Consider the following 12,049-nt stretch of genomic DNA (forward strand, 5'->3'; position numbering starts at 1 on the left):
CCCAAACTCATCCATCCAAGATAGGTTTATACGGAGGTTGAGATCGAATCCATAAACCAAACCAAGTCGGCTCTCCACCCCTGTAGGATATATCTTGGGCCCACCAAAGTAGATATATTCCAAAAAACCTACACTTAAAATGGAAACAAATTGTCTACTACGTGCTTTGGAGTTATCCTCAAAGCTAGTCATGGATGACATCTATACACTGATTGTTATAATCAGAGATCAGCTAAGCTCAAAGACACACAACAACGAAGAAATTGCTACAGAAATCATTGCTTCAAGGATGATCGGAGAGACTCTATTCGATAGTAAGAGCCATGGAATAAAAGGTCGAAGGAAAGGTGATAGAAAACAGTCAATGATTAAACAAAAGCATCCAAATTACCTGAGAACCTAACAAAAGTCTACCATTACATCTGTCATTCATATAATTGATTATATTCTCTTTTAATGAGACGCAGTAAATTAGTTTGAGTGATAAAAAACCAATACAGGCCGTCTTAGTACCCATAATTTGAACCATACACTGAGCCATAGCCTCCTGTGTGGCTCCCATGTCCCGGGTTGGATGGGGGAGATGCATACATAGAACCATGTGATGCGTAAGGGTTGTAACCTTGGTCTGCGGATCTGCCTTGTTGTGCTTGTCCTGGTGCTGCAGCAGCTGCTTCAGCCATGAAATTCTGCAACATAAAAATATTAGTGTGATGAGCAGCACATAATCAAATAGAGATCACATAATAGAGTGCTCTACAAGTTGCAACTATAGATAATAGATTTGCAGCATTAATGCTACGGTCAGAAAAACTGCATACAAGTAAATCCAACAAAGTATTTTCTTCTCTTTTTTTTTCTTCTTTTTTTGAACAGTAATCCAATTGAAGAAGATTTTGCTTCTTTTTCGAAAAGCAATCAAACCGAACATAGCATAATTCTGAGAGAGAAGGATAGAAACAGCCTATAATAGAGCCTAAAGTTCAACAATATAATAGAATCACTTTTGTCAATTCATATAATACAGTGTAAATTATCATTGTAAGGTTAAATAATCAAAAGCATACATCAAAATAAGCTCATATTACAATAAATATATAAACTATGTATCGCAATCAATTCCAAACACCATGACTAGTATCATCATTATCAAAATCTTCATCCCAAACTTGGAGACAATTGCATAAATCTATAATAGTTATTCGATTCTCCTTGGTCAATTTTCCCATCGAAAGCAACATTCTTCACTAATTCTATAGAGCTCATATCCTTTATTTTCACCAACATCCATTTCTTTTGTGGGGTTGTACTAGAAACTAGATGGCAACTGACATCCAGGAGGAGGAGGACCCCATCAGTAATCAATTTTAGATGTTGACAAAATATACATATAACATTTTGAAGAATACCAAGTTTTTTTGAATGGACAGAGAAGAATACCAAGTTAACCATTTTTCTTTTATTCTATTGCAATTGTTAAAAACAGATACAACTCTTAACAATTACAAAGGCAACTAAAACCGAGAAAACCAAGATTGATATTTATACTGATGAAAAAAAATGGAGCAACTAATATATTTTACTAAAATTCATCCGAGAAGTGTTAATAAATAATGTCATTAAAAATTAAAAGGTATTTTTGAAAAAAAATACTAATGTCAAAAATACTACATCCTATATGACAACTGAACGCAACTAATCATAATGGGATGCTCTTCTTGCCAATATTCTTTGAGATCACATACTTCACTCTCTTTTGGACTGAGTGTCAGTGTCGGACACGGATACGCTCCGACACCTTAAAAATACGTTCGGGATACGTTGATTAGAGTATCTGATTTATTTAATTTTTTTTAAAACAACCATATACAACCACATTCAACCTTGTATAGACAATTGCGCAGACCAGCAGTAAGATGAACAATGATTTTGGTCAGACAGAAATGAGAATAATACATAGGAAAAAGATAAACAATGCTAAAATAGGGTGAACAATCAAAGTCACCATACACAGACATGCTCACATGACACATGTATACATACAATTAGGGGGAAAAATAGCAGCTATGCGAGCATTGAACTTATTCCGAATTTCAGATAGAAATGGGAATGCTATAAGAGGAAAAAGAAACCAATTTTGGATATAGCTAAATAGTAAGGCAAGGAATAATTACCTGAATCAGCTGCTGAGCCGTTTGGACCTGGGAAGCTGTTCCACTGATTTCAACTGTCATTTCCCCAGGAACACCCCTGGTTTCTTGTATAGCAACAGTCGCACCACTTGCACGGCGGATATAGCTAATACTTGAACCACCCGTCCCAATAACAGCATCAGCATAAGATAAGGGAATCTGCATTTGCTGGGTAACCTGCTAGAAAATTAGAAAACATCATCTAGAGCTTCTAAGTTCTAGCTAATACGAAGCAATTAAATTTCCTGAAGACGGCCAATACTCAAAAGCACTGGTGTGGACTGCTGGATGCTTCTGATAAATAGGAAGGGAAAAAATATTATGAGCAGCATCTATTTGTGTTGATCATTTCCAAGATCTAATTCCATTTTTTCTTATGTAATGGTATCACCTTACAGGCGAACATCTGGCCCACTGTGACTGCAAGAGCCTTGTTCCCCGGTGTTGTTTACCTTTACCTTTTACCTGATGTTAATGCCTTGCAATCTGAAGTTTAATGCTTAAGAAAAGAAAATGTACTTGTCTAAAAGAGGAAAGGATGCATGTCTGATCCCTACTTTGTGTGCAGTCAACTTTACATATTAGGACTGTACAAACATTCTAAGGCTCCTTATATCACGCATAGATTACTCAATCGTACTCCTCCAGAAGAAAAACAATTAAAGTCAAGAATAAATGATTTGTAAGAAATAATGACTCCCTAACATACCCACATTAGTCAAGGTTCCCATCACCCATGACCCAACCCAGACCCCACCCACATAAAAAAGGCCCGGAAGCCCTGGACTAGTCTAAAACTATTATAGATACTACAGCATCAACCAGATCCCTCGAGCCAGTAAAATGAAACCAAAAAACATCCCCTGATCAGCAACTAAGAGCTAGTTCATCAGAATTTTTTCAATTGTTCAACTGTGCAACAGTAAAGCTAAGAGAAGACTTTTTCAATCTATTCCTATGGAAATTATGTGGTTAATCTGGAAAGAAATAAGCAACAGGATTTTGAACAATACAGAAACTAATCTAGATATCTTTGCAGGAAATTTCTTTAATTTGTTGAAATGTCTGTCTCTTGTAATGATTTGGTTGAAGCCTTTAGCTTAGCCTCCTTGTCGTTCCTTTTTGCAACATCTTGGTACCTTTATAAAATTTTAGCATCCATAAAAAATAGCAAAATGTGGGGAACTTGACAACTTGACCTAGTGGTGCTCCATAAAATCATCAAATAGTTTTATTAAACTGCAATCTTTCCAAGGCAAAGTCGTGTTGGAACCCCCCATCCTAACAGAGCAAGCTAATTCATCGGACAGTATCGATCAAAATGGACCAACAGAAATTTAAATGTAATCATTACATGAAATGCTATTATTTGAGCAAATCGCCTACATCAGTTTCTCTTGCTCCTCCTCCTGTACAACCCTCTCCCTCCTTTTGAATGATAAGACATATTCAAGCATCTGACTTAAATGAACCCAGCAGTCCTAGCATTAATTAGAATAGTACGCAACGACCGCAATGTTAAGTTGCCTGGTTATTCTATCAAATTATAAATAGAAGAACAAAATTTCAAATTACTCTTATTCAGTTACTAACACCGAGGATGGGATATATAAGCAGAAAGAGATCATAAATCGTAACCTGCGTGATCATTGAAGAAGCTGATTGGGTATTAGAAGATGCACGAACCCCCATTGGAGCTTCTCTTCCATAGGCAGATATACCCTGATGAGGCTGTTTCTCCATGGGAGGGAAGTCAGGAGGAGGATAGTAATTATCATGTTCCCGAGGAGGTGGCGGCATATATTGAGAATTAGGTCCAAAACCAGGACCTCCGCCAGAACTTGGAGGAAGACCTTGAGGCGGACCCCAGGGCTGATGTGATGGTGGCATGTGCTCCATTGGTGAATTTGCCATTTGCATCTGGTAAAAAAATGTAATTAAATTTTCTTCCACGGATGCTGTAACAGTTTAAATTCACTGCAATGGCATCAGATAGAACACTTACATGCATCTCGAATAGAGGAATTATACTGCGGTCAACCAAAAACTTCCTGAGATGAGATGCAATTAGCTCAATGGCATTGTGGACACCAGAAGGGTCCCCCACCACGTCAACAACCCTATCATCCTGAAGAGCAAAGACAGGTAGATCTTCTGCGCAATCCATCCAAAATATATAAAGAATAAGATTTTCAGGAATGCAGCCATGTATCTATGTAGATAAGGTGGAGATCCCTTGGAGTCCAATTTAGATTAGAATAAGAATAGCAAAATCAAGAATAGGAACATTTAGACCAGAAGAGGAACGGGATAACAGACTCATTGGAGTCTCTAGGGTTCAAACCCACGGAGAATTCATATATTATTCATCAAAAAGCTCCGATTTACAAGAAGTCCTATGAAAATATTTATATGAGGTTATAGACTACGTGGTAACCCAAATTCTATAAAACTTTCCTCATAAAGATGGATACTTGAATTCTTAAAAGATACTAAATAACTATTAAACTTTAGACTTGACTAAGTACCATACTTATAAAACTCTTAGAGATAAATGTCCCACATCATCTAGCTTAGGTGAATTGTATGTGATACCCTCTACTATATCTAATAGGTCCTTTTAGGGAGAGTAATGGACCACTATATGCCAAATTTAACATGGTGCTGTAGCAGACCCCTAGTGATACGTTCTTGGACGGTCTTACCTCCACCCGTTTCTTGGGTTATGATTTGCTCGTTTGTTGCACTTGTTGGGCCTTCGGATTGTCTAGCTCACAAGCGAATGGGAGTGTTAAGAGATAAATGTCTCACATCGTCTAGTTTAGGTGAATTGTATGAGCATATATGAGGTACTATCTCCTCTATCTAATAGGCCCTCTTGGAGATAGTGTATGAGCCACTATAACCACATACAATTGACCCAAATTAGACGATGTTGGACATTTATCTCTTAACACTTCCACTCACTTATAGGTTGGACAATCTGAAGGCCCAACAAGTGCAACAAACGGGCAAACCATGACCAAAGAAACAGGTGGAGGTAAGGTCGTTTGTTGCACTTGTTAGGCCTTCAAATTGTCCAGGCCAAAAGTGAGGGAGAGTGTTAAGAGATAAATGTCTCAAATGTCTAGTTTGGGTGAATTGTATGTGCATATATGTGGTACCCTCCCCTTTATCTGATAGGTCCTTTTAGGGAGAGTGTATGGCCACTATAAGCTAAATTTAACAAAAACTAATAACAATACCTAAAAATATTAATTTCAAATTTCAAGAAACATAGGAATCCTGATGATATTCCTACTTCTAAAGAATAAATAAAACAGACCCAACTATTATTCTAACCTAAAGAAACATAAACTCATACCTCAAACCCAACTGTAAAGACTATAACTTCCTAAGAAGACCACAACTCCAAGTCCCATAATATTTGAATTTTGTACTTCTTCCTATATGCATCAAACACAGCCATGTATCTACATAGATAGGCGGCAGCCAATTGGATGCACTCTCAACAATTTTCTTTTAACCAATGAAAGGAAAAAAAAAGATAAGGCAACAAGCCAGAACCAAAGCACCAAAATAATGAAACTGAGGCACCCAAAAGCAAGGGCCCAAAATACAAATGATCTTCCAAGGAAATCAGGTTTATGAATCACAAAATCCAATATCTGATTATTCGAATTTAAGGACAAATTAAAATTTATTCGAATTTAAGGACAAATTAAAAGTTAGACAATCATAACTTAGAGAGAAAACATGAAACATGCATGGCCGTAGGTGGGGTTGAAGGTTCTCTTTCTTTCAAATGATACTTCTTTTTTTTTTATCCTTTTGAGAAGAGAGATAAATATTATTGAAAAAGGTTAGATACCAAGCAAGTATCTCTCATTCATCACCACCATGAAACTGTATGTCAACATTTCCACAAAAAAATAGAACCAAATTTTAAACTCTATTGGTTTACAAAAATCAATACAAAGGTCAATCAACCATGAAGGACATATAATCACAGCATTCCAATAAAAATATACTGTTAGAGGAAGTAAAAAAAGCATGTAATATATTCTTCCATATGAAAAATAAAATTACATCTAAAATAACTCAGAAATCAAGATGACAAAATAAGCCTACAAAACAAATTAAGAAACAAGCATGGAGAAAAAAGAAAATGGGAAGAGGGATGGAGGGTAACAAAACCTGCTCCTAGGACTCTAACAACACAATTCGAGGCTTCTTGAATGGATTTCACGGTTCCTCCTTGCTTCCCAATCAAACTCCCTGCTTGTGATGCTGGTACAAGAAGCCTAGTTGACACCTTTCCCCCAATAGATGGCGGTGCATGTGATGAATCACCATCTAAACCATCAACAATGCGTTTGTGGACCCTCAAAAGACCATCCACTGCAGGAGGGAGAGAAGAATCTGGCTCTTCCTTAGCAGATACCATTACCTTTTAAAAAACAGCATCAGCAGAAAAAATTGGACTAAATTCATGGCACAGTCCATAATACAAAATACAAAGGAATATAACATGGTTGAAGTTAATACAAATCCCAATTTGTATACATACAGGTAAAAAACTAAAAATGGCCACCTTCCTTAAGCAGCACCAAATGCAACATTTCCGACTTTTCAGGAAGAATTAGAACCAGCAAATTGTAATAGAAGGGTTTTTACATATTACTAACTTAGAGGTCAATCGAGAAATAGAGAAGATAGAAATATCCTTTTCCAAAATATGGGCTAAGGGTGTGTACCCCCAATTTTTGAAGATCTCAATACTGCTAAAGGAGCCTTGTGCATCAGGTGTCTCTCTCTGTTTATATACAAATGTATACACTATTTCAAAACTTCATAATGGTCAGTTCGAACAATCTCATTAACTCATTGCTTCCTATGATGCTGTTTGATCATAGAATCTCACACGAATATAAACATTGCAATCTTACTTCAGGAACTCAGCCAAAAGTTATTAATTCCTAGCAACAGCCTGTTACACTTCACACCTAGACCCTGCCTCACAAGATTATGCTTTTAAAGACCTAGGGCATCATGCCTATAAATAATGTATAGGATTTTATAAGAAAGAGGAATGCTTGGGAACAAATATTGCCTTCTCAGAGAAAACTTCACTGAGATTGACCAATTATTTTGAGTGCTTAGTCCGGTTTTTTGTTGTAAGCATTGTCTTCATGCTATCTTCAACATCACCTTAGGGGTTCCTTTATGGCATTTGAAATCTACAGCAAGACATCAATCATCTAGGTTGTGAAGTTACCAGAGAAAATGAAGAGCTTCTCAATACAGTTGTCCGTACAAGATGACTCTGTTTATCCAGATCAACTGTTCAGCACTTTGCAAATGATTAATGCCGATCTCTGCAAATATGGATCTTTGATTCTTCAATTTGGGTTCTTATTGATCATTGTTCGTTGCCCTAAAATTTGTCAACAGAACCTGCACAGATTCATTTTGTTACTGCAATATAATGAATTTTATTCATATTTATGGATTTTTTGGTGGGCATCCTCCTTCACTAAATTTCTTGCCCTGGATTCACTTATAACAAATTCTCCAAGTGAGATCAGGTTTTATTTTGATTTATCTAAACCAATTCCTTGCAGCTTCTCCAAGTGGATTCACTTAACAACTACACAGCCCTTCTACTTCTAAGAGTTGTCTGGAGACTACAAATTATTCCACATTCGCGGGAGACGTATGTGCTGCAAAAAGTTCTAATTCCTGACATCTTCACACAAATCAACAAATTTGCTAGACAACTCCAGTTTTGAAGGCGTACCAAACAGATTTGAAAAAATAGACATCACACAGTTCAAATTTCAGCACAACCATGGTCTCCATGCTGGATTAAAAATAGTTTAAGCTTGACAAACCATTAACAGCCACATGCTTCTCAGCTCTCCAATATTAACATGTAATTTCATAGCTTCCAATAAAATGGTTACATGAGGCCATTATGCAGGGAGTTTTTACCCAGTATGGTATTCTTGCCAATTTCATTTATCAGTTTGCAATCAGAACTCTTCATAATGAAAAAGTTAAATGAATGTTGGATCTTATAAATGTAATATCAAAAAAATATAAAGTTACAGATGAGCTTCCTTTATGGTTCACATCCATTCAACTCATTTCAGACGTGATATCAAATAATTCACTATTCTAAAAAAGGTTGTCCAACCTAGAAAACGTTATCAAAAGAAATAAGCTAAAACAGTTGCAGGCAAGTAGGCAACCAACTTCTGTGGAAAATGGAGTGGCAATGTGAGAAGAAGAGGGTGAGAGCGGAATTAATCATTTTCTTTAGCAATCTCACATTAACAATCACAATCAGGCTATCAAAAGATATACTTAAATACGAAAAATATTAACAGATGCACTATATATTATGAGTGAGATAGCAAAACAAGAAGGCGAATAAACACAAACTAACACATGATGTATAACAGTAAAAGTAAACCAAGAATAGAGACAAAGAGCTTACAGCTCTTTCAGCTGTTCCTGGAGGACCATCAAGTATCTTAACCCGAGCTTTTGTTTCCTCAACAATTTTTTTAATGAACTCCCCCTTGCGTCCAATTATACTGCCAACCTTCTGTGCATGAACCAACATACGAAAGACACTCTCTCCTGGCCATCCAGGCCACTTCTTTTCACCACCTACAGCCACTGTAGCCCCATCATGTCCTTGTTTATCCGCGGGCTGTGAGTATTCAGCTATTTGATCAACACCATGATCCACATCATGATCTGAGTCGTAGTCTATGTTCTGAGGAATGCTGTCATCTATCTCGTGATCAGCAGTCTCACCTACACCATGATTAACATCGTAATCTACACCATGATCAATGTTCTGATCAACGCCATGATCAGTGTTTTGATCGACTCCATAATCAGTGTCCCGATCTACTTCATGTTCAATGTTCTGATCTACTCCATGATCAATGTTCTGATCTGCTCCGCAATCAATGCTGTCATCTACAGCGTGATCAACATGGTGGTCTATGTTGTACTCAGTATTGTGCTCTATGTTGTGATCAATGTTGTGACCACCATTATGAGCCACATCATCCTCAGTCAAACTTTGATCAATCTCTGCCATTAGTGTAGAACTGGATAGAAAATACAAGAAACACAAACCATCAATCACAGAACTCGACAGCTGAAGTCCAACAAATTGTGCTACTTATAATGCCTAGTGATAAGCATTTGGATTCCAGATAAAACCGTACTGCAGGCTTTCGATGAAATAACAGATGGTAAAGGACAAAGAATAATGTGAAACAAGAGACAACAAAGTGATTATGTACCGTCTGAAGCAACTAATTTCTACAGAAGAAGAAGAATATGATAACAAGGGGACACAAACAACTATCCTCACATTTCCTTTAACGAAAAAACTTAGTAAATGATACTTGACAAGTTCCCAGGGAAGGCTCAAACACCTCAAAACATAAGCATAGATGCCACATGCACTTGCCACACACCAAGCTTCATCATGCAACTCAAGAGTGAGGGTAGAAGTAAAACTGGACTTAATAAAGGCATTCATCCAACAAAAATACACACTTCTCCTTTAGCAGGTTAATGATGGGTAGGATATTCACCATTGTGACTCTAGTTAGTCAAAGACCATCCTTTCTAATTGTTTTATGAACCGAATCATCACAGTACAATTTATACTTAATGGAAAAGTTCGGTTAGTACAATTTATACTCTTTTGGCATGTAATATGCATAGTCAACATCCAGCAGTGAACTTTAAGAACCTACAAACAATTAGAAATTATAACAATGGAAGAAAATGACCACATAACTGGAACACCTAACCTACCAAATACAAGGAAGAGGAGAACGAAAACTACTATAAAAATGAAAACCAAATGCATAAATAGCAACGAAGAAAATAATTAATAATATCTCGCAGATTTCATAACGAAAAAAATAGATTTGAAACCACAGCATCCTAATCACTTCCCTGCATTAAAAACCTTCTTAATGGAAACTAATATAGGAAAAACCAAAACCAACCAAAGAATAGGCAAAAAAAATAAAAAATTCTAATCACCAAGAAGAAACCCTAGGAAACAAAAAATTGGAGCCATTACCGAAAGAGCAGTTCTTGAAACCCTAAAAATATAAAAACAAGTATAGAGACAACATAATTGACTTACATCGGTGAGGAGAGCTAACCCAATCGGCAAAAATTGAAGTAGAATGCGTCGTGGAGGTGATTTGGGCGTAAATAAGGAAGCAAATTGCGATCTCCTATGAGGGTTATAGAGAGTGAAGCTCGTGTGTACTAGAAAAGATTTTGGTGCTCGCTTGGTCGTTGATTTGACAAACATAATCATCCTACGACCAATGTTTTAAAAATCGGATTTCCAATCGTACCGATAGATCATCGATAACCGGTTTAACCAATTCAACCGGTTTGATCGGTCGGCCAGTTTAATTTAATTAATTAAAATTTTTGATGATTAATAATAAATTATAGAAAATCCATAAATTTTTAGAAAAATACTATAAATTAAAATCTATCCAAATAAAGTAATAACCACAATAATAGCACTCTCAATCTCAAATTCAACAAAATATTATCAAATTTAATTTTCAATTAACAAATGTTCTTATAAAAAATACAAACATTCTTATAAAAAATACCACATAACTATATAAATTATAAAAATTCAAGACTAACATAACTATTTAAATCTCAATTAGGTTTAATTTTTACTCTTTTAAATTTTTTTTACTTATTTTTTATTATTTTTTATCAAAAAGTTCTGAATTTTGAAATTTTTTCAAATCGAACCACCGGTATTTATCAAAAACCGGCCGGTTGAACCGATATTTATCGTAGAAAAGGAAACAATCAAGAATTTGATGGTGTTTCTCTCAGTATTTTGAAAACCGGACCGAACCGAACCAGACTGGGTCAACCGGTGACCAGGTTTGTATCCAATCAACACATGTAAAACTGGTGTCATCTGGAATCGTTTGAACCGGTCGGTTTACATGAATCGGTTCTCAATTTTGAAATTTTTTCAAATCAAACAATCGGTATTATAGAAAACCGGTCGGTTGAACCAGTATTTACCGTAAAAAAGCAAACGATCAAGAATTTGATGTTTTTTCTCAGTATTTTGAAAATCGGACCGAATCGGTCCAACCAGTGATCGGGCCTATATCCGATCAACACATGTAAAATCGATGTCATCTGGAACCGTTTGAACCGGCCGATTTGCATGAACCGGTTGGTCTTTGGGTTTAGAAAGAAATTGTAGAAAATAATCTATATATATATAAAAGTAGGATACACTTGAGCCTTTTTTCCCTCCCAAATTTTCAAGATACTTTTTTAGATATTTTTTTATTTACTATTTATTGATATTTTAATCATCATTATAATAGAACAATTGTTAATGTGTTTATAGCTATAACCGTAACTTTTTTTGAATTTCTATCGTTTTTCTTCTAACAACCATTTAAATTTATCCTTTATCCTTTATCATTAAAAAAGATTGTGATAATCAATAAGATTTTTCAAATATATTTAAATATATTCAAAATAATTGTGATAACTAACAATTCAAGCATATTTAAACGTAGATAATCAACACCTCAAAGATATAATTTTTTAAAATAGGATAATAGTTATAACATATTTGTGTTGCAGCAACCATAAATACCTAGCAAGTTTGTCTGTTATGTATTTTCTCTGCAACATTATTTTTCTTTTCCTCAATAGTAACCACAAGGTAATTTTGAAAGTTACCTCCCGCTTTTCTCTGTCTCTCCTACTCTCACTCTTACTCCCACTTTATATTTATATATTTA

General features: G+C 35.7%; 1 protein-coding gene across 1 annotated transcript; it reads right to left on the minus strand.

Moving 5' to 3' along the window:
- Positions 1-338: 338 nt before the first annotated feature.
- On the minus strand, positions 339-10,557 carry LOC120009487 (flowering locus K homology domain-like). The gene is made up of 7 exons (XM_038860100.1): positions 10,384-10,557; positions 8,695-9,322; positions 6,390-6,642; positions 4,198-4,346; positions 3,831-4,112; positions 2,175-2,369; positions 339-689 (listed from the first exon to the last, which is right to left on the minus strand). The coding sequence occupies exons 2-7, from the start codon at positions 9,310-9,312 to the stop codon at positions 507-509; spliced, it is 1,680 nt and encodes a 559-aa protein (XP_038716028.1). The 5' UTR covers positions 9,313-9,322; positions 10,384-10,557; the 3' UTR covers positions 339-506.
- Between the last annotated feature and the right edge of the window lie 1,492 nt (positions 10,558-12,049).

The sequence above is a fragment of the Tripterygium wilfordii genome, chromosome 11 (genome assembly GCF_013401445.1).
Source record: "Tripterygium wilfordii isolate XIE 37 chromosome 11, ASM1340144v1, whole genome shotgun sequence".
Classification (NCBI taxonomy): domain Eukaryota; kingdom Viridiplantae; phylum Streptophyta; class Magnoliopsida; order Celastrales; family Celastraceae; genus Tripterygium; species Tripterygium wilfordii.

Excerpts from the sequence above, each read along its gene's own strand:
- LOC120009487 (XM_038860100.1), bottom strand. The coding sequence starts at position 9,312 with ATGGCAGAGATTGATCAAAGTTTGACTGAGGATGATGTGGCTCATAAT. Across the intron at positions 6,643-8,694 it reads CAGGAACAGCTGAAAGAGCT|GTAATGGTATCTGCTAAGGA; the intron begins GTAAGCTCTTTG and ends GTTTTTTAAAAG. Across the intron at positions 2,370-3,830 it reads CTTCTTCAATGATCACGCAG|GTTACCCAGCAAATGCAGAT; the intron begins GTTACGATTTAT and ends ATTTTCTAGCAG.